Raw genomic sequence first — 23,328 nt, 5'->3', positions numbered from 1 at the left:
TGACAACCCTTCCCATTCACCCAAGCTTGGGACTAGCATCAAGAAATACACAGTTGCCTGCATTGCTAGTGGTTGAGAAAAGAAACATTCATTGATGTTAATTAGAATGAAATGCCCCAAGTTCACCACATTTTTGGAAAACATTTTATGTGGTGGCTCTGATTTCAATTAACTAATTAAAAGATACCAGACCATTGTACAACAAAACTATACATATCTGAAGAAGAGAAGAAAAGAACAAGTCACACTGTACATATTGGAACTTATTTTAACATTGAAAACTTGCTGTACACAGTACAGCCGCACATTAAAGCAGTCAGGACACTCGCTGTGATTAGTCTGTACAGGCTTTATGTAGACCCATTTTCCACAGTAGTCATGCAGCGAAGATTCTATCAGTAGCTCTGGGTCAGACCTAGTAGACTCAAAATGGTTGCACTTGAATTTACTTTAACTCAAAAAAATAAATAAATAAAAAATAAAAAGTGGTTGTGGCTTTGCAGGGGGAACATGCGTTCTGGACAATCCTGACTTATCCTGGAAGATCTAAGCTATATGTTGTAATTTGTAAAACATAAATGGATATAAAAGGCTGAACTGAAGGGACTAAACAGGTGTATTATTATTTTAATTTTTTTTTGGCAGAGAAGAGGAGTGTCTCTCTCAAATCTCCCCCATCCACAGTCAGCAACAAAACAAAACAAAAAAAATAGAGGGCAATGTTCATCATCTATGTTTTTTAACAGGCAAGTGGTCATGGGAAAAGCGTCTGTGATGGGTGCTTCTTGACGGACTCAGTCTTTGAGCATGTGGCTGCACCCTATTAGCACCTTGTGGTGCCCACTGCCTCCGCTCCTGCGGGTGCCCGTCGCGTCGGACAACTCGCTGGTCTCGAACCAGCAGAGTCCTTGACTGTGACTGGTCACAAAGCCTCCCAGCCAAGCGAGGATCCCTAGGGTGGTCCTCAGATGGCTGAAGTCTGGTCGAGGACAGGTGAGGATCAGAGGTGCTGCGAGAAAATGCTGGTCGGCCTGATGGGCGTGGCTCATGATTGTAAAGAGGGTTGTGGGATGAGTGAACTTGTTTGAAGATGTTTTTGGCATCAGCTGAGAAGGTTCGCTCCTGAGTCTTAACGATGGTGCCACGATTCTCAGCATCCTCAATCAGAGCAGCCCAGTCACTGTGCTCCTGGCCAACACACACACATCCCATCAACACACCTCATAACATGAACAAACATGTGTGTGTGTGTGTGTGTGTGTGTGTGTATGCGAGTGCAGTCATTTTACCTTAAGTGTGCGCAGATGTCCAAGAATGAACAAGCTGTATTTCGCCCGTGTTATAGTCACATTCATTCTTTGACGATTACCCACAAACCTAAAATCAATCACACACACACAAAACAGAAAGGTCTTTAGCAATTCAGTTTATGATGACAGACCTCAATGTAACCTTGAACATGACTTGAATAAACTGCGGTCCTTCTAGTGAAGAGAGACTTTGTCAATTATGTAAAGCATGACTAAGTCAATTCAATTCAGTGAAAGCTCATGAGTCAGGTTACCTGAATTGTGGACAGACAAATCAATGCTACACTCTAATAGTTAACATCGAACGAGCAAGCGAGTGCGTTATAAATGTTAGTCAGCGAAGGTCCATCCAGGGACAGCCACAGTCCCTCAACAGCATTCTGGCCCATCTCAGAAATGGCCAAAATCAAAGATGGAAATGGGTAACTTCTACCCTCCCTCCATTTGCCACAGGATCCTCCAGGATCCAGCCCATTGAGACATACTGTATTTGATTTTGGGCTATATAAGAAAGAAATGTTGTTGATGTTCTGCAGGTCAGGTGGTAGACAACCGCGTACTTCTGCCACAAGTTGTCGCGGCAAACAAACTGATGCCACACCCGGACTTTGCCGGGCTTCAGTCTACAATGTGAACCAATTTAACACAGCCAGCAGTTTGGTGGAGGACAGCAGTCGGGCTGCAAGAATTAATAAAAAAAAAAAAGAAGTGGTTTTTCCAGTAGGAAAGGTCCAGGATCCATCATCAGCACTCACTGAACCACAAGGACCTCCCATGTCTCGAGAACAGACCTATAAAAAGGTATGTGATCCACAAGGGCAGTTTCCGGCAGGTCAATCAGAAAAAGTTGACAAGTACCAGACCACCAGCCCTCCTCAAGAACACAGATGCAGTGTCCACCTAGTGGCCTACCACTCTTATAAAGCAACTTCTGAGCTGCCAGAAGACGAAAAGCCCTGATTCTGGAGTTCACGTCAACCAGACCCTGCCCACCTTCACATAATGGATGGTACAAGGTGAACACCCAACTCCAGTGCTGCCCTGACCCAAAAAAAAAAAAAAAAAAATCCACAAACATCTGGACCTGCTGTAACAGTCTGGTACATTTATGCCACAAGGACGAGGCAATCAGGTTGTTGGCCTCTGCCCCTGAAGCACATCTGGCAGTAGCCAATCAGGTACACACTTTCTCCACTAATCCCTTCCAGTTCTGTTGGAGATAAACATCAGACACAAACATCTCTGCCCCATTCCAAGCCTTCAGGCAACAGAGGAGGCTGGATCTCTTGTTGCCCTCCACCAAACAAATACGTTTTAGTCTTGTCCCAGTAAACACTAGCTGCTAAAGCCCTTTCATATAAGGTTAGCACATCTTCAAGGGCCTCCAAATCATTAATATCATTGATAAAACGTGTAATCATCTGTGTAAGATGAAACTTTAACATTTGGGGATGGACATGCCCCAAGCACCTGAAAACCAGACAATCGTTCCCTTAATTTCACCAGCAGAGGTTCGATTGCCAGGTGTTGGAAAATGTATATGAGTTATCATGCAATTACCCTTTTGATATTTCACATATATTAAACTGTATTAATCTTTGGAATGTTAACCTTTGGAAGACACCAACTATATTAAATCATTGGTCACTTGGAAGAGAAACCGTGTGACAAGGAATGTTTTGCAGGATAAGTCTGCAGGGCAGAGTGACCACGACCTGGAGAGACAACGAACGGAAAAGGGGAGGCCTGCAGACGGAGAAAAAGCAGGAAACCATCAACCCTACCATGAAGTCGGCAACAGTGAAGCCGGAAATAAGTCTACGTGCAGATATTAATTATGAGCTTATATGGTATGATTTTATGGTAAATGTACCGCCCTGTACTAAATAAACGGAGGAGATGCGACTGAGACCGCAGAGCTGTAGGAGGCATGATGTAATGAGTGTCTCTGATCGCTCTCCTTGCAAGTAAAAAGAACTCAAATGCTTCGTGTCTTTCTTCTCGTTTTAAGTTTATAAGTTTTGGAATGACGTATAACTCTAACACCAGGGCATACAGTGGACCTGAGAGGACAGCCTTGCCTTATGCCCCTTGAGACCAAAAAATGGCAACTTAAAGACAGAGTGAGAGCGGGAGAGAGAGAATTATGGATTAAATTTTACAACAGGGAAAAAGAAATCTCACCCAATAGACCCCATCCCACTGCTGGCTCGAACACAAGAAACAATGATGCACTCCATCTCTCTGCCCTGGAAACCATCAACAGTGTCCACCTCCACCCTATAACAAAATCTCTGTTAACCAGTAGACACATGGTATTTGCAACTTCAATTGCTTAAAAAAAAATATATATATTTCTTTATTATTTTACATTTCTTTTGAGGTTTTGTAGCTTGCAATATAGGAATAACACATGAGCATGAAGGATTTCGAACTCACTGCTGTTGGACCATCTCCCCGTTGCTGAACTCACTAAGAGCCTGCTGAATTCTGCGTTTCTGTGCACTATATGGAGTGATAATGCCAATTCGGTAGGCATTTTTCTCACTGATCAGACGCACTAAGGTTTGAATCAGTGTCACTTCTTTTGGGTTACTGAAGGACCTGAAAACATACATGACGAAATTACATTTCATGTATTGCACACACACAGCTTGTTTTTCAAATTTCTGCAAAACAAAAGCACTTTCAAGCAGGTTAAAGACTTACTCTCGGTCCTTAATCTCCCGCCCATCCATCACATCAAACACTCGGTATGGCTGAAAGGGCCAGTTAGGGGAAAACCGCATCTGTGCAACTTCCCTAATACACAAAAAAGCCGATTCTGAACACACGATTTACGTCTGCTACAGTTTGTGTGTGGCTGCAGAAACATAACTGTACCCTATATAAAACAAAAAGCAAAAAAATTTCTAAAAGTTAAAATTATATTTATACACACACACACACACACACACACACACTGCATTTAAAGCTTTGTCAAATCTTTAAAGAAATAAAAATTTAATATAACAAAAACCTGCTCTTTCTACATTAACTTTTGACCCACAGTTGGATGCTGACTTTTCAGGAACCTCATTCCTTATGACACCAAAAAGATCCACTTCTGGTTAAGCATTGAATATTAGAGACCAATACTTCCTACTGACATAGTCAGCTTGGCTTTATCCAAAGGATGAGAGTCACACTGTTTTCCTAATGTCGATTATATTTTAGTTAACTGAGTTTGCTGTAAAATAATACTTTAATGCTTCTCTATCCAATGCAGTATGAATTGTATTAAGTGTTGCGGTTTCCAAAGACACTGGTAGCATAAGACTTTAGACTTAGACTGAAATGTTAGATTTTACAGTTATCACTGATCTGGTAGGTTGGGGATGTGAGGGCAGGTAGGAGGTGATGGTAGCCTAGTGGGTAACACACTTGCCTATGAAGAACACAACCGGTTCAAACACCACTTAATACCATTGTGTCCATGAGCAAGACCCTTAACCCAGAATAGCTACAGTGAGACAGTCCCTGTAAATACTGATAGTCCATCTTAGATGGTAAGAACAGATGGTTATTACATACAGGGGCACTTGGTACTTTATGATATCTAAAAATTTTGACTATTTCGGCATCATTTTAAAAGTAATATTTCAGTACAGCCATGGACTACCTTTCCATCTAGGCTAGTATAAGCACTCATTGCCGCCAGTTGTCCTACATTTTGTTTGTTTCGAGCCACTCATGGCAAGTGACATCTGTGACATCCTAAATCACCTAAAGATTGTGAGTAAAGTTCAGTTTAGTCCATAACACCCTTTTCAATGTCAGATTCCTACATTTCAAAAACCAGAAGCCCACTATTTAAAAATCTGCAGAATTATTTGGATTAATCCTTCTAGGCCTGAATACACACACTTTTATCTACATTGTGTAGTTGTCCAGACATTGAATCAGGAAGATCATCTGGCATAAAAATTTTGCAATGTCTGTTGTGCGAACCAGAGCATCAGAAGCCAAAAGGAAGCAGCAGTGCAGTGGCCCAGAAACTGTTGAAGTGTGTACGAGCTGGAATTCAAAGTTAGCAGTTACAGGGACAGTCCCCCTAAAGACACTGAGGGTTTAAAGTCTTGCTCAGGGACGCAATGGTAAAAAGAGTTTGAACCTGTGACTGACTAGTCTTACCCACTAGGCTCCTACCACACACCTTGCTCTTTAAAAACAGAGTGGCATGGAAGGAGGGTGCAGGCATACCTGTCATTTTTCAGCATTGAATTGTAGATGTATTTGGAAGGGAACTGGCAAATATCAGGGTGCATGCGGTACTGATGGCTGAGAAAGGATATTGGGATCTTCTGATTGAGACTCTTCAACAAACGTGCCATCAGGGACTGGTCGTAACCAAGCTCTTTCACTTGCTACAAAAAAAAAAAATGTATAAATAAAATTATATTATATATATATATATATATATATATATATATATATACACACACACACACACACACACACCATTTTAATAAATAAAACAATTCCTTATGCCTAAACAGTTTTCACGATGGGTGTAGTTGAAGTGTGATTACAGAGAAAGCATTAAGATCATGCTACCTGGGAGACGACAGTGGGTGGGAGCTGCTCTGGGTCTCCAACCAGAATCAATGAAGGGCTTTTAAACAGCAGTGGAATCAGACTCTCGGGTTCAGTAGCCTGACCCGCCTATACCAGAAATGCAAGAAAGAGAAATCATATGGTTTTGACCAATGTACATTAGGGACATTACATATAATTTATTTTTAATGAACACCTTACTTATTGAGACATCAACATCTATAGGTCTATAGCCTGTGTTTTTAATGATCAGGCAGATCAGAATATTAATCATTGGACCATTTTTCAGTACAGTATATGAGGGCTTACCTCATCGACAATCACACAGCTGAAAGGCACTTGTCCCAAGTTGCGGAACGCAGACTCAATTTTCATATTTCCGCTACTGCTGAGAGTGCAGCAGATCACATTAGCCTCCTGTAACAGGCGATGCTGGGTCTCCTGTTTAAGAATATTCGCCTGGACGTGGAAAAGAACTCAATTAATGAAAATGTGGCTTGGAAGTGAACAGAAAGAGGTTGGTTCCTTGAATTTAACATGATCACAGTTTTTATAGTTAAGGTTAATTATGGTGAAAAATAATCATGTTTGACAGCAGCTCAGTGACAGAAGGGTGCATTGACACTTCACTCATGCACACAAGACTGTAGTGCTACACAGTAACAAAACATGCTGAGTGCGCTTTCGTTTGAATAGTCAAGTAATAGAGCAAGCTGCAAGAACACACAAAGCTTATTGGTGCTTCTTTTTGCTTCTCAGTTAATTTCCATAACGGTTGAAATGTTGGGAACACTGAATCAGTGGTCAATGTTTCACTCTCCCATTTATTTCCGTGATGCTGCAGTGGCTCCTTTGCAACAAAATCAACAGCTACCACATGGTCATAATAGCACTTTTTTGGGTGAAAATGTAAAATGTGTTATAAATAATATGTATTGTTATTAATTGGAACTGGACCACACTGGATACTGGATACACAAGTCCATGTGTATGCAATGTGTTCGGTCACCTCTTTCAGCTGCCGAGCCAATTTCTCTCTCTCCTTCATCATGTTATACTTCTTGTCCATCAGCTGTCTATACTGTACAGCAGCCAATCACAAAATAGCCAGCATAGATGGCAGCACAATTAGGCAGATAGCACAAAAATTAAGGAAATTAAAAGAAATACAAAACATTTGGAAAAAAAAACATGCCTTTAGTTGCTAATTAATACATGTTACATTAACATGCAATCTGTAGACCTCTCGCTCACTTATTTATTAGAGAAGAATTATAAAAAAATAAAAAAAAACCTGGTCTGTGTTTTTGTCCGTTACAGCACACATCTGGGCAAGGTTCTCAATGCAGTCATCCAGTTCCGCTTTCTTTCTGTGCCCGTCTTGTGTATGCTGCACCTTCTCTGCAAGTACAGACACACACAAAATAAAAAACAAAGTCATCCATGTAGTAAAGGAATTAATTAGTCCTGCCATTTTCATAGCCAGAACTTTCATAATAGGCATCATTCCTGATTTCAGTAAGTAAGTAGAACAAAATAGTTAAAAAGTTAATCTTGTTTAAATCAAATTTCAATAATTCACCTGGACATGTAAGAAAAAAAAAAAAAAAAAAAAAAAAAAAAAGCTCTTACGAGTTCGACTATCCAAACTGAAGTCCTTAAGGCCTTTGGCGATGGTTCTTTCATTGCCCAGTCTTATCAAATTAATATCCCCACAGTTTCCTTGAAGAACACAGAACAATGTTGACGATGCAAAACTATGCTACACTGTATAAAGTGTGCTTAAGTGAGCAAGTCAAAGACCAAGGATGTGGACATATCTGCGTACCCTGAGGTTTCTTTCGGTCTCTGCACTTCTCTTTGAAATGGATTATGAGTTTTTTCATAAGGCAGTCGATTGCAGCATTAGAGGGAGCACAGAGTAACACACGCATTCTGTGCTTACTTGCACGCCCAGCAGGGGGCACCGCTGCTGCCTGCAAACATACAGAAAAACATGAAAATCACTCAAACAAATGCAAACACTTCATAAGCACTAGGGGTGTTGTAAAATACTGCATTATATTGCTGTGTTCATATTTTCTATGGTGATATTGTATCGATACAGGGACATCAAAGATCAATATTTTTGTATACAAATTTAGAATGAATTATTGCTTAGCATTTCAGGCAGAGTGAAATTGCAAAACATGATAGACTGATCACAGAATCTTGTATTTCAGCTTGGTTTTTAAATTGTCAGTGAACTGTAGAATATTTACAATAGAAAAATATATTGTGATATGATGGTATTGTGAACCATGTATCGTAATTCATAATAAGCACACAAACATACCTGAGTGAACAATCTGTGTATAAGGCCCACAATTGTCCTGCTTTTTCCAGTTCCAGGGGGGCCATGGATAAGACAGATTTTTGGTGAGTGGTGCTCACACGTTATCATTGAAACAGCACAGGCAATTGCTTTGGCCTGATCAGGGTTATACTCCTGGGAAAATAAAAAAAAAAAAAAAAGGAAAAGAAGTGGAAGAAAAGCACCACAAGTGAGGTTTTACTACATGCCTTTACTACATGCCTTGTATAAAACCCTTATAGCACATAGGCACATACTGTGTCTGTAATGTCTGGCACGGTGTTGCTTCCTGGCAGGAAATGATCGAGTCTGCGCTCGGGTGCAAGAAGTGGGCGGTTTGTACTCAGATGACGGAGTTGACAAAGGGCACGCAGCTCTCGCACAGCGTTCACTAAATTGCCAACCACCTGGCAGCGCACAGACTGCGCGTTGACAGAGGACACGTTTCCACGGGTTTGCACACTCACATTCAGCAAAGGCCCTGAACCTGTGGGTACACAACTCACAGTTGTTTTTCTTCCAATATAGCCTTGTATTCAAAATCATCGCAAAATCATCACATACAGACACACCTGAATGGTAGACATTAGAACAGGACACCCAGCCAAAGTGTGGCTGTGCATCAGGCAGCTCCTGTTCATCAGCACAGTGAACATGTGAATACATGCCGGTGTTACTTGGCAGCCACAGAATCACAAAATCGTCCTCTTTAGGGTACAGCTGCTGTGACTCTTGTTTCGAGGACAGCTTAACTGTCAACATACAGACAAAAGAAAAAGGGCCTGAACATTTCAACAACTTATAGAATATTAAAGGCATACAATTAAAAATAAATAAATAAAAAGACAAATACACAAGAACCAAAATCCTATGTGGAGCAGAAAGTCTGCTCACCTTTGAAACTGGCATTAGCTATTGTTGGCGAGTGAGAGTCAAAAATGTTTTGCCTGTTGTAATCAATTCCATTCAACTGCAAATTAAGGTCAATCTTGGGGTCCCGAAGGAAGTCATCAACCAACTGTGGGTCAGAAGATTCAGGTTGAAAGAGCAGGTTTTAAAGTGAACGTGAAGTGAGCGAGCACAGCACACACAATGAAATGTGTCCTCTGCATTTAACCATCACCCTTGGTGAGCAGTGAGCAGGTGCCCGGGGAGCAGTGTGTGGGGACAGTGCTTAGCTCACTGGCACCTTGGCAGTTCAGGATTCAAACTCCCAACATGCAATCATAGCATACATCAGCACATGTGCTATACTAAATCGCTTTTAAAATGTAATTTGGAAAATGAACAGATTAGACATTTTGTGCAGTAATACACATCAAGCAGAAATGCTCTAAACAGCACACCATTTCAGTTAAAACATTCATTATATACACTATATACCCCCAAAAAATGTTTTATTCAACTACCTATGTATATTTATTTATTTCCAAAGAGAATTTAAAAAAATCATTCATTCCAAAAATTAATTAGGGCAGTGTTGGCCTAGCGGTTATGGAAGCGGCCCCGTAATCAGAAGGTGGCCGGTTCGAATAACGGTCCGCCAAGGTGCCACTGAGCAAAGCACAGTCCCCACCACACTGCTCCCCGGGCGCTTGTCATGGCTGCCCACTGCTCACTCAGGGTGATTGTTAAAAGCAATGAAGCAATTTCCCTTGGGATTAATAAAGTATAACAAAAAGTTTCAAATCAAGCAAAAGATGAAAGCAAATAGGACTTACCTCCTCAAATGTGTTTGTTAGAAGTAGAGGGAAAAATGTGTTGAAATATTCATCATATGAGGAAAAGCTGGTTGGCACCTGCTTCAGTGGTAGGTTGCACAGGTTCTTCGGCGTGCCAAACTGTTTGTAATTTTCAAAAAAGCTATACCTCCAACTCAGAACAATTGGCATCAGGAATAACTTGCAATCTTTTGTAGTGTTCGCAACAGGAACAGATGAGGTTTCAGGACGTGGGTGAGTCTTGCTGGTATAGGGCTGCTGATGGCTGGAGGTAGTAGAAGAACTTTGCTGAACAGACCTGGGTGCTTGGGCTGGAGGTCTAGGGAGGATTTTGGGTGGTAAAGGCTGCTTGAACATGGCCTGCGGTGCTGTAACAGGTTTTACTACTGACAATGTATTACTTTGACAAGCAGGCCTGGTTTTTGCAGCAGCTACAGTCTTTGTTGCCTTCTCCATTTCTTGGACCAGAGTGGCATTGCGGGAGCTTGGCGCATACATCTTAACTGTGGAAGGTTTGGCCTTTGAGGTCATGGGAGACATGCCAGGCTTAAGGAACACTTCATTGTCACTCTGGTGCATCAGGGGTGTAACTCGCAAGTCTACTGATAGTCTCCTAACCGTAGTAGCACTTGTAGAACTAGAAGTGGCAGCCTCAACAGACAGAGCTCCATTCTGAACATCCCTCTCAGCGTCTGACTGGCTTTCGAGGTCCATGTCCACGGGGTCATTTTGTGTCAGTAATTGGTCGTTCTCATTTTCAAACTCTTCCATTTGTGAGCATAGTTCCATATCGGTGGGCTCTGCCTGAGTCAAGGTCATCCACTCGTCATCCCAATTGTTCATTGTTTCGGTCCTATTGTTTGGGTCATTTTTCTGACTGAAATATTTAGAAGTGAGCGATCCATTTGAGTGTTGGTCTTCCTCAATTGGGACACCTCTTGGTTGGCAAAATGTTTTTGTCACTGTTCCCTTGATTTGTTCTACACTCGGCCTTAGTCCAGGGTCAGGCTGTGAACAGGGTAAGTCCTCTTCTTCATCCTCCATATCCTGCTTCTCAACATCTTTGACGGCAGTTTGAGAAACGTTCTTACATTTGTTGGTTTGGACAACCGGAATACTTGCTCCAGCTGCTGCGGTTAGCTGAGGCCGTCCTCTGCTCTGCCTGAAGTATTGCATTTCCTGAGATGCGAGCAGCTTCTTTTTGGGCCTCATTTTCTGTGGAGAAGTGAGCTTGGTTACGCGGCAATGCTTTTTCGGCGGTCCCTCCAAATGCACAGCTTGCCCATAGAGCCGCAACTGTTCAACGCTGTCCCGTGTCCGCTGAGATAAATCAAATGCTTTCCTCTTTGTTTTCTTCAGTCCCAAGCGTTCCACAGTTGACTCTGGCTCCTGTCGCTTACGCACCTTCTTTGGAGGCACTATAGCAGGTGTAGAAGGAGGGACGGGAGGATGGAGGGAGGAAGAAGAGCAGGGCAATAAGGGGAAGGCTGAGGTTTTGTTAAAAGCATTGTTGCGTTGAGGAACATTACTGGATTTTTTAGTCCGTTTCACCTTGCAAGCAGATGGCTCTATAATTGGTGGTATTTTGGCCCCACCTAACTTCTTTTCTCCAGAGGAGACCTTCACAGAAAGACTTTTATTAGGGTGTGGTTGCGGTTTGGTAAACTCGACATGTTTCTCTGTAGAGCTTCTGTGACTGCATGCTGATTTTGAGGAGCTTTGATGACTGGAGGGCGGTAATAAAAGGCTGCTGGAGTTGGGATGGGACATGTTTTGCTCCTTTTGCTGTTGTCGAACTTGCTCCTCTACCTGTAAACAGGCTTGCTCAATGTCCTCATCTGGGACAAGCTCAGTCTCTGAGTCACAGCTGGTCGCTCTAGAATGCAGTGGTTCTTTTTTGGACTTCTGAATGGAAACAGAAGAGTCTAAATGTGATTCGGCCCAGGCAGATGCCACAAACTCTTGTGTCTCAAATTCAAACACCTGGGATTCACTGAGGTCTCCATCAAAATCACGACTGGGGCTCTCTTTAAGATTATGGTAGTTCTCAGAACATTTTGCCATTTGAAAGGGGTTCCCGTCTGGGCATTCCTTGTCCATTTTATCACCACAGATCTCATCATCAGAGATAATAATAACATTAGACTGTTCTACCAAATCTTTAACATATATTTTTTTGTCTGCATTGACATCTGAAATCTTCCCCCTGACCAAGCGTTTTCGCAAGACATTGAGTGGCTCATTGTCCCCTGCCTCTCCTGGTGAACACTTTTGACCAAGGAGAGAGTTAGACTTATTTCCTGGCTCCGCTGAAGAAACAATTTGAGGATCCAGACCATCGGGTTTGTTCACTGCAATGGCTTGCAGCTTAGGTAGTCTGTCAATCAGGCATGACTGGATGACCTGCAGTCGTCTTGGATCTGGTTTAAAAGAGTTTAATTCACTTTTACCACTGACCAAGGATATAGGAACCATGGACTGTGGCTCTTTCTTGATAAAGTCCTGATGTGTAGGGGAGTCCAGTTGTTCTCTTGCTTGAGGACTATGTCCACAATCCCACAGTGGTTCCTCCTTTATGAAACTTGGGACTGCCACCTGCTCACAGGCTCGAGAGGTCTGCGGCAACTCTGCAGTCATGCTAACCACGTGCTCTGGAGGTTCAGCAGGAGGTGTAGGAGGGGCAGACAAAAAGAGGTTACTGGTAGGCACAGCACTAGAGTTTTCAGTCATGGCTTCCACCAGCTTTTTAAGGCAGTTCTGGAGATCGCGGATTTCAAATGAGGTCAAGTTCCATTGCTGAGACGTGGCATCACGCAAATGTTTGTTGAGCAGGTTAAGATAATGGGCAGCGCGTGGATCCGCTTTGGAGCCCAGCCTGCCGCCCTCCTTCAGTAATGCACGGATCACTTTAATGCACGCATGTGGGAGGCTGCTACTGTTGCCGGAAACGTTGTATTCTTGAACCCATCGGCCACAGACAGTGTCCGCAGGCAACACTGCACATTGGACAATCATACCTGCCCAGTTCATAGGGCAGTATTTGAAAACCTGCATACATCCACCGGTAAGATGAAGCTCCACCACATGCACCAGGATGAACACAAAAAACTCAGATACTTTGTCGCAGGTGGCGGTGCGTCCAGATAGCAGATCTGAGCTGATTTTGCTGCAGAGGTAGTTTACTACCTGTAACATATAGATGACTGTGTAATGGGCCATCCCCACAATGGAGCGAACAAAAGGAATGAACCACAGGAAGGTACTGTTGTATTTGTGCATCTCCCTGCCCAGGTCCGTCTGCAGAATGTTCACAAGACAGCTCATTTCTGCAAACAGCTGCCCATCACAGACTTCTGTCCGACGGCCTCGACTTCTTGATGCCTACAGGGAAAAGATTTATAAAAAAAGTAAACAAGAACAATGACACAGGAACAAGGTGATTGTTGGCAGGCTTAAGAAACCCAAGATTAAGACTTTTCAAGGCAACTTTCAAAATTAAAACCCTGCATCGGGGTGGTCAACTACATTTTCTCCTCGGCAGACACTGCGGGCCAGATGCTATTTAGCTTTTGGCTCTTGTTAAGAGACTCGTGTTATAGCTACTGCATCACGCCACCAAGCGGCGACCTCGACTGCGGTTGCTATTGAGGCACGCACTGCACTTAGTGAACCCTGAAGTTACCAGACTAATATTACTTGTAATGCAGCAAGCCAAAATTGCAAAAATTCACTAATTACAAAATCTTTACATTCTCAAAAACAGGTACATTAAGAAAGCAGTCCTACATATAGTAAACATAGGAACTGCTGAATATAAATGGGATGTTTTAGGTGCTGACAAATTGGTCATGTTGCTGCATTTTTAACTACAATTTCACCATAAGTCGACTCCATATCCATTCCTATCCTAGTAGTTATTCAGATGCCACACAAATGGCTCATAATGTGTGCAGAGTGCTTTAAGAAAGCGGCACTGTTGTACGGGGTGGGTGTGGCTTTAAACGGAATGAAAGAATTGAGGTGTTTTGTTTAGATAAAACACTATGAAAAGTAATAAGCTATCTGCAATAATAAATTCTCTCTATTTATCCGGCTCACCACCGTGGCAATCAGTGTTCAGGGGATTGCTGACAGATTGAAGGCTTGTTTAATTTTAATCAAGAAAAAAAAAAAATGTAGGGGCATACTCTTCCCTCCTCAATAGGCTATTCCTAGTTCAGTAATATCAGAGAAAATTTTAATATAAAGAAGAACTCTCACTCTAAAAAACACCTCTGCCAGCAAGGGCAGAACTTAGCAGTCTAGCTCAAAGTCCCACCATTTCCCTTTGTCTGAATGTCTTATTAGCTTGTGAGCCTATTGTTGGTGTGGTTAAGAGTGAAAGCTGTGCTCTGAGCTGCACCACTCATATCTAGCATCAGATCACAGGGAGAACCTGATTTATTTTGCACTATATGTGCACAGACTATTTCGAGCACCACCACACAATTTATACATTGCAATTACTGGATTGTTCAAATGTGTATTAAAATAATCAATTCATAATACAGTCCAGTAACTACAATTTGTGCCCATTCTTGATCATTTAGTTAACTTGCATGGGACGAAACGTACCCTTATCTTATGATTTACATCTCATTTTCTAATTAGCTGCACATACTGAACACATTGATACATTGACACTGGGACACACACACACACAAAGCATCTCCATATAAGGCTAAAGATAAGTGCTCACATTTACTTGCCACTACCATTCACGACCAGATGTAATTGTGGAAAATATATGCCTAGATGGCAATCACGGCGCATTGCAATAAACTTCTACATTCTATAATTTCCTACTGTGCAAGATTTTTTCTGAACAAATTTTCAGCATCATACATGACAGAACAAAGATCGTTCTGACAGGACCAGGGTTTGGAAACATTGGTGAACATGGCTCAAAATGATCTCACCTGATTCTTTTTGCCACTGACATAAGTATCATAGACCATCTGGCTAAATGTGAGGTCATTTTCATGGTCCTCAACTTTTACAGCAACCCTGCAAAAAAAATAAAAAATCCATTATGAATCCATTTCACACTGGTAGTAAAAATGCTTAAATTTTCAAAATGAAAACAAAATATATTAGGCCAAAACAGATCATCTGAACACTATACTGCATAAAACACTGCAATATTGTAATAAAAACTTACAAGCGGTTCTGTATGCTCTCAAGCTCTGTAGTGTAGCTGCTGCTTCCTGTTATAATCTGGAAAGCTTTGTTTGGTTCAATGTGGCCCCAGGTACGAGCACCCAAACAATCCAGAATCACCATGAAACACTGCAGTGCCGGCCAGAATGGATCAGAACCGGAATTACATTCTGTACACACACACACACACAAAAAAAAAATGCTTAAAAAAAAAAAAAAAAAAAAAGTACAATGCTTACAGTTGGTCACAAACTACCAAAGTAGCCTAATACACTTACAACAATGGCATCACAATAACTGCCAATTCATGATTATTCTGATACATAGAAGGCATCTAAAATTAAAATTGCATAAAGGTGTGGTACCTTCCTCCATGGTATTTAATATGCATTGTAGAATGTCTGCCTGTCTAGTCGGGCCCAGAAATAATGAATCCATTGCTTGGGCATCCAACAGAGTCAAAAGCATACAGATGCCTAGAAAAGAAAGAGACACAAAATTAGGATTGTTTGGGAGGCAAATCAAAAGCAGAGGCAATATGTAATGACAACAGACGCACCCAGCCAGTAATTTTTGACATTGCTGGAGTCATATAGGTGGGGGGGTAGCCGAAAAAGTTTGCCATCATAGGCAGGGGTGGAGTCAGACTCAGGCAACTTGAGTGAGATGCCCAATTCAATCACATAGAAAATGCAGCAAAGCACTTCCTCCAAGTCATAAAAATCATCCCGGTTAACTTTCCCCTGTGAACGTGCCGTGGTGACAGCCCAACGCCTCACCTGGAACAGTTAAGAAATGGAAAAAAAAACAATGAGTGTTGGACCTTGTTCTGAAAATATGCTTATCCTTAAAATGGTTCAAGCTGGAGAGAACTGGGTGAAAGAGAGAGATAAAATAAGAGAGTCACCGTCTCATTGGGATGCACCAGCAGAAGATAAATCCCTGGATGTTTTTCATTCACACCAAAAGAGCTGTTTTTTTCCATGTTACACAGCGCTTCCACACACATCTCACCTTTAAGAAGAGAGAGAGTGACATTCCTTTTTTTTTTTTTTTTTGCATGTTTTTCACACTTAAATATTTAAACTTAAATTATATTTAATTCCCTGACGAGATCAATTTTTATATATATATATAAAAAATTGGTCCCCTAATGCTGAAGTCTCTTTCAATAATTCAAATGCTAATGAGGAAGAGAGAGGTAGGACGAGGGCGAGAGCGGACATTCAATCATCAGGCAACTGCAATGCTGCACACGTTTTCAAGCCATGACAGAAGAATGGCCAAAGCACTCTTTATGTATATCGCAATTTCTAGCCACTGCAGGATCATAGACAGGCTAGGGAAACTTGTATTAATGTTAAATAATCTCACAAAGTCGAATTTTCAATGACATTGATCAGTTAAATTTGTTTTAGGACCTGAAATATTTAAGTGTGACAACGCACAATATCTCTTCAGTCTCAATCTTAATAAAATGTTTGCTACACCCAGACAATAAATAGGATTAAAAAATTTAAAAACAAAAGGGCATTAACTTACTCAGCTTTCGGTCCATCATCAGGTAGGGGTATTGGAGCATTTCTGTGAGAGGCGTGTGTATTTTAATTCTATATTGCTCTGCCGTTATTTCTGGCACACACTTCTCCAGATCATCCTCAACCATCAGTAGATCATCATTCACTTCTGACAGGAAGGACAAATATCCAAGCAAACGAGCCGTCTCCAACTCCCAAAGTCGCTAGGACACAAGACAGTGTGCATGTTCGAACTGTACAAACGTTCATGGAACGAATACTAGGCAACAATCTGAATTGTATATTTGCTGTAAAAATAATCAAGCAGAAATATTGGCATGGTGTACTCTTCAGTCTTACCTTGTGCAGGTGTGGCACCTTACTGCGTGCACGGTGATACTCCAACATACACTCCTCACATATGTTTAGGTCATCGTTGGCACCCTTTTGGTCCTCTGCAGATAGCACGCCAGTGGCATACTGTTCAAGGAGTTGTGGAAGACGTTCACGTGCACTCCTACACCATAAGCACGTTTCCATCTTCACCTAGTGCGCACACAAAACACAGAAGTTACATCTGAAGGTGTTATAATTATCAGGGATGTTCATATAGACCATTTAACAGTTAAACGAAAGAATGAATTGACTGATTATTACAATCAGTTAAATGGTTTAAAATAGTTTTTTTTTTTATTATTAGTAGTAGTATCAAGTTGTGAGGCATAAATATGCTACACATACGCTATGTGTTAACTCATGGGGCGTGGTCACGTGCAACCACACGTGCTTTCAGACATATTTTGCCGGGCAAATAAAATAAGGCGAGTGAAAAGAAGTTCTGTGTGGGACCATTTCGACAGAAAGGCCGACGAAGTGACTTGCAAAATATGCTACACCAGTAGTACAAGCAAACATCCACAAGCATTGTGCAATAAAGGACAACGAACATTGACCTCAGTGTTATCAGGGAGAAGATCTGAAGAGGAAACTCAGAGAATATGCTCAATGATGGTTCAGGACATTATGCCCATGAAGGTTTTTGAGAGCTGCTGAGCTATATTGAGCCTAATTATGATATTTACATTTGCGGCATTTATCAGACGCCCTTATCCAGAGCGACTTACAATCAGTAGTTACAGGGACAGTCCCCCCTGGAGACAGTCAGGGTTAAGTGTCTTGCTCAGGGACACAATGGTAGTAAGTGGGATTTGAACCTGTGACTCTGTAGTCTTCTGGTTCATAGGCAAGTGTGTTACCCACTAGGCTACTACCACCCCTACTACCATCAAGACGTACTATTACCTGTAGAATTGAAGTCTGTTTTGAGGAGAGGAAAAAACACAACTCAATTGCACAAAGTTTATAGCCCTTACGACTGACTGCTGGACAGCACTTACAACGGAAAGCTTTATAACAATAACTTGCCACTACTTAGATGAGAAGTGACAAGTTAATTCAGCTGTAATACTACTAACACAGAGTATGACAAGCAGACACACAGCTGAGAACCTCGCAGTTAAACTCTCAATTTATCTTAATTTTTTATTTAAGTAAAAATATTTAGTGCAGGCCTATTTATTTTATTCTTTTTATTTATATGAATTTGTTTTTGTCTGTTGTCAGAAAAGCTGGAGGTGCATGAAAATTTGACGATATGTGAATCCAGACACTCCTCAGTTCTTTTCTCATTCAATTCTAATTTAACAACATGTTTGCTCCCTTTGGTGGGCTGAAGGTGGTATGTTGGCCATGACAATATTCTGATCTGATCAGTTATTGATTAATGTTTGAATAACAGACAGCAATTGCAGTTAGGGAAAATTAATCGAAATGAGCATCCCTAATCTGTAGACAAGGCAGTCTCATTTAACAAAGCATTGCATGCTCTGTGTGTGGACATTAAAAAAGTAAAAATTATTGCTTTGCTCTGTACTACGAAACATTTCCGGCATTTATCAGAAGCCCTTACCCAGAGCGACTTACAATCAGTAGCAACAGGGACATTCCCCCACTCTGGAGCAATTGAGGGTTAAGAGTCTTGCTCAAGGAAAGTATTTTATGGCCTGCGCGACACAGAGGGTCTCTGGCCAGGCCCTGCCTCATCTCATGCATATTTTATTATTATTATTATTTAGGGGCAGTGGTGGCCTAGCGGTTAAGGAAGCGGCCCTGTAATCAGAAGGTTGCCGGTTCGATTCCCGATCCGCCAAGGTGCCACTGAGGTGCCACTGAGCAAAAGCACAGTCCCCACACACGGCTCCCCGGGCGCTTGTCATGGCCGCCCACTGCTCACTCAGGGTGATGGGTTAAATGCAGAGGACAAATTTCACAGTGTGCATCGTGTGCTGTGCTGCTGTGTATCACATGTGACAATCACTTCACTTTTTTTTTTTATTATATGGTGCTTATTGAACTGTGTGACTAGATCATTCAAGCCCAGTTAACTCGCAGTGGAGGAGAACTAGACGGGGACTTACAGCGCCACCTACAGGTGTGGAGGGGGGATGAAACGGCGTTCGGACTGTTCTCTGCGTCTCCGCATGGACGACGGAGGGTGGTAGTAGCCTAGTGGGTAACACACTCGCCTATTGTGTCCCTGAGCAAGACACTTAACCCTAAGTTGGACTGTCCCTGTAACTACTGATTGTCGCTCTGGATAAGGGCGTCTGATAAATGCTGTAAATGTAAATGTTTACCAGTCATCCAGCTTGACAAGCATGCCAAGTTAGCGTTAGCTCATTAATAACAGTAGTAAAGCAGGGGTGCTATAGTTACTTTGCATTAAAAGACTAAAGACATGTTTTTATTCACTAGCCTTTTTTGGACCATTCATTTTTGTAATTTTGTCTCGTTTCCAGTCCAAATATCTAAAAAAAAAATCTTTAAATCAAGATTACTAGACAAGAAAAATGGCATGAGAAAATTAAGTGACTTCTGTTTGAGATTATATCTCAGTAAGATTAGTTTTCTTACCCCATTGGCAGATAATTTTGCTTGTTTTAAGCAATCACTTAATTTTGAGATGTTTTTTCAGAAAACAAGACAATTTCTTATGCTATTTCATGTGTCTAGTAAATGTATCTTGATTTAAGATTTTTTAGAGATTTGGACTGAAATCAGGACAAAACTACTAAGTTAGAAAAGCATTTTTTGCAGTGTGTGTGTGTGTGTCAGTGTGAGAGTTTGTGAGTGTGTGCATCTGCAGTGTAGTGTAGAGAACAAGTTCTGACATTCAAACAAATCCTGTTAAATTTTCTGATTTGTATTGTTCTTTATTTTTTTTATAAATGATTTATCATTCTGGCAGCTCAGGTGGCACTTTATTAAATAAAAAAAAAAAGTCTATATTTGGCAGATGTAAAGCATACATGTATGTTTTTTGTGTTAGTCCATTTTTATTTTATTATTATTATTATAACAGCTCAAGGAGCAACATGTTTGTGCACTTTCTAAAGATTTTGGTTCTGTTTTTGAATAAAGGGTTGGAAATGAATGCTTTTCTTGTTTATCCGATTCCATGATTAATACAACAACAAAAAAAATAGTTGACAGATTAATCGATTATTAAAATAATCATTAGTTGCAGCCCTAGTGTATTTCCCATTTCTCTTGATATTTATGAGAATGAGCCACCCTCTCCTGCTTTTATCTCCTGCTGGGGACTTGACGGGACTGATTCATTATGTTTTTGGACACTCTTTTATGCACATCTTTTTTTACTGCCACACCTTTTAGAGAATTTCATTGTTCACAGGTGTTGCGTTGTAATGCACTTCCTTATTGGTTTATTTGTCTGAGCCTACTCATTATTCAATGTTGTAAAACGTAAATAAAAATGTAATATAACATTGAGAAAATGAAAGCCACTTCTTAAGAAAGTCATGCACTTTCTGAACTATGAACTATGAAACAATAGAGCAGACAAAGTTATCGATGCTGAACTGCAGTGGTGGCCTAGAGGGTGAGGAAGTGGACTGACTGGTCGCAGGTTTAAGGCCAAGGTGCCACTGAGCAAGGCACAGTCCCCACACACTGCTCCCCAGGTGCAGTCATAGCTGCCCACCAAGGGTGATTGTTAAAAGCAGGACATTTCCTTTTGTCATTGTGAAACGCAGCACATGGTGATGTCTCTGTTGTCGTGAGCGAGAGACTTGCCGTCTTGCTCCTGTGCTCCCTACTAGGCCAAAGTTTGGACACCTCCTCATTCAATGTGTTTTCTTTCTTTTCATGACCTTTTACATTGGTCGAATCTCACTGAAGGCATCAAAACTCCACGTGTTCATTCATAGTTATATAACTGAAAACATGTTTAATATTCTAGTTTCACCCTTTGCTTCGATTACTGCTTTGCACACTCTTGGCATTCTCTTGATGAGCTTCAAGAGGTCGTCACCTGAAATGCTTTTCCAACAGTCTTGAAGGAGTTCCCAGAGGTGTTTAGCACTTGTTGGCCCCTTTGCCTTCACTCTGTGTCCAGCTCACCCCAAACCATCTGGATTGGGTTCAGGTCCAGTGACTGTGGAGGCCAGATCTCCACTTTTTGTTAAGTACGTAACTCCACATGTGTTCATTCATAGTTTTGATGCCTTCAGTGAGAATCTACCAACGTAAATGGTCATGAAAATAAAGAAAAACGTTGAACGAGAAGGTGTGTCCAAACTTTTGGCCTGTACTGTATGTACTTCTTTCTGGGCAGCATATTACAAACACCCAGAACTGGAGAGGCATATTATTATCTAAAAGCCATAAACCATTTACCTATGATCAACATAGTTCTCCTTTTGCAACACAAAAGCTCAGACCTGACGAGCCATACACTCTACATCAAATTTACAGTGGTATCAGGCACCAAGCTGTCAGCAGCAGACCCTTCAGGTGGCAACTCCAACTGGGAAAATATGAAGTTCTTACATTTTATTTATAAATAATCAAAACTTTGATAAAGTCAAAGCGCTAACAGCACACCTTCCACTGCTCAATGGTCCAGATCTCCTGCTCAAGAGCACCTTGTAGGACCAGCACCAGCACCCCGACAAGACACTGTGGTACTTGGCTCTGATGTTACAGAACCAGCGTTAAGCTGCCTTTGACCAACAATTTCAGCTAAATTATCTCTTTAACAAATCAAGCTACTGCTCAAGGCTTAATTCTGAGCCATTTCTTATTCTGATGACAATTTCCCACCCATTGCTAGGTGCCATTGTTGTACAGATACTTCATCTGTAGAGGAACGTGCAGTTTGTCTGGATGGTGGAGAACACCATTAAAACACCTTAAGGCTCAGCTTTCATGCTAAAGTTTGAATAAAATCACACTGCTTTGTAGACGACCGAGCTAGAGTAAGCATAAAAAATGTCTGCGTACGCACAGACACTCCTGAGTCCAATGTCACGCAAGTGCCACTTTCTGCAGAGAACTTGCCTCGTGCTCCAATATTTACCTCCTCAAATTCAAAGCGCCCAGCCGTACAGCGCCACGTACAAGAGTGGAGATTTCAGTTGTAGGAAACCCCAAAAGTATTTTGCACGATCCTCCACCTCGGAAATATCACTTTTTACAGCTAGAAATCGGTATAGGAAACAGACACACACACACACACACACACACACACACACATATATATATATATATATATATATATATATGATTTCGGGACAACAGCCAAAAGAGTAACTAGCCATAAAAAAAAAAATAATAATAAATCTGAGCAGCTCAGTAGAGAAAGAGAAGTAAAGGAGAATTACCCTTCACTGAAAACAGGGGGGGAAAAAAAAAGTCTCATGTCCGGTACCAAGTGCGTCCCCGAAACGACACTCTGCCGCCTGGGATGCGAGGACGTCGCTACGTCTCACCTTGAAGTCGCCAATCTGTTATTGTAGCGCACAGCCAAGATATGACTGGGGCAGGAGTTGCGAGTGGAAAGTCAGGACCTCCCAAGGCCGACACGCGATACAACCAGCAGCTTCTACCGCTACGTCAAGCTCGAAATCCACACACACAAAAAAACGGTCCTGTGAAAAAGCCGGAAATGTAAATGCTGAAGCGGAACGTTTTCCGCGGGGCGCCGCGCGTGACCCTCAAGCCGCTTATTTGCTTGCTTTCACGGTAAAAGTTGTGCGCTGGCTCGGTTCATTACTGCGCATAGTTCCAGGGGATACAAACCAAAGTGGACCTGCACCAGTTGTCGCTAAAAAGCAAAACCACGTGTGAAGGGGCAACTTTGAGAAGCCCGCGGCGCTGCCTTAATACCCGCAGGCGCCATGAAAACGCGCTGTTCGTCCCGCCGCGGACCGAGAAAACAACAAAAAAAAAAAGTACCGAACGCCAAACCGAAGCGCTTCCCCACCTGCTTTCGACTCCTTTACCCTCGAAGTCCTTCGCGCCGCATTCCTGCGTGGATGTTGTTGTTGTCGCTCCTGCCTTTAAGTATCCCAGCAGCCCGCCCAGCTCCGGTCGCGCAGCAGTGACGCGACGTGATGCGACGCGACGCGACAACGACACGCTTATTCATTATGTTGGCTTATGAGCGTAAAGCCTCCTGCAATGTCTTATACTCCGTTTTAAATGACCAGGAAAACATGGGGCGCGTGTGATATTGCGTAATATTATTGTATTAATCCCCGGGAAGGGAA

At 41.8% G+C, this 23,328-nt stretch overlaps 1 protein-coding gene across 3 annotated transcripts; it reads right to left on the bottom strand.

Annotated features, from left to right (window-relative positions):
• Positions 1-130: 130 nt before the first annotated feature.
• setx (senataxin) lies at positions 131-23,170 on the bottom strand. 3 transcript variants are annotated; one of them, XM_028972846.1, is made up of 25 exons: positions 23,043-23,169; positions 17,057-17,242; positions 16,722-16,920; positions 16,087-16,193; positions 15,739-15,958; positions 15,545-15,655; positions 15,181-15,349; positions 14,939-15,026; positions 9,981-13,361; positions 9,154-9,277; positions 8,832-9,011; positions 8,517-8,746; positions 8,242-8,394; positions 7,735-7,882; positions 7,539-7,628; positions 7,201-7,307; positions 6,916-6,987; positions 6,216-6,365; positions 5,907-6,014; positions 5,553-5,716; positions 4,020-4,112; positions 3,750-3,914; positions 3,495-3,590; positions 1,290-1,377; positions 131-1,188 (listed from the first exon to the last, which is right to left on the bottom strand). In XM_028972846.1, the coding sequence occupies exons 2-25, from the start codon at positions 17,234-17,236 to the stop codon at positions 727-729; spliced, it is 6,885 nt and encodes a 2,294-aa protein (XP_028828679.1). In that variant the 5' UTR covers positions 17,237-17,242; positions 23,043-23,169; the 3' UTR covers positions 131-726. The 3 variants fall into 3 exon arrangements, with proteins under 3 accessions (XP_028828679.1, XP_028828680.1, XP_028828681.1); XM_028972847.1 differs by lacking the exon at positions 6,916-6,987; XM_028972848.1 differs by lacking the exons at positions 131-1,188; positions 1,290-1,377; positions 3,495-3,590; ... (2 more) ...; positions 5,553-5,716; positions 5,907-6,014 and having other exon boundaries at positions 6,235-6,365; positions 6,916-6,982; positions 23,043-23,170.
• Positions 23,171-23,328: the final 158 nt, after the last annotated feature.

Source organism: Denticeps clupeoides, chromosome 3, assembly GCF_900700375.1.
Source record: "Denticeps clupeoides chromosome 3, fDenClu1.1, whole genome shotgun sequence".
NCBI lineage: Eukaryota > Metazoa > Chordata > Actinopteri > Clupeiformes > Denticipitidae > Denticeps > Denticeps clupeoides.
This window is presented reverse-complemented; position numbering and strand designations above follow the sequence as displayed.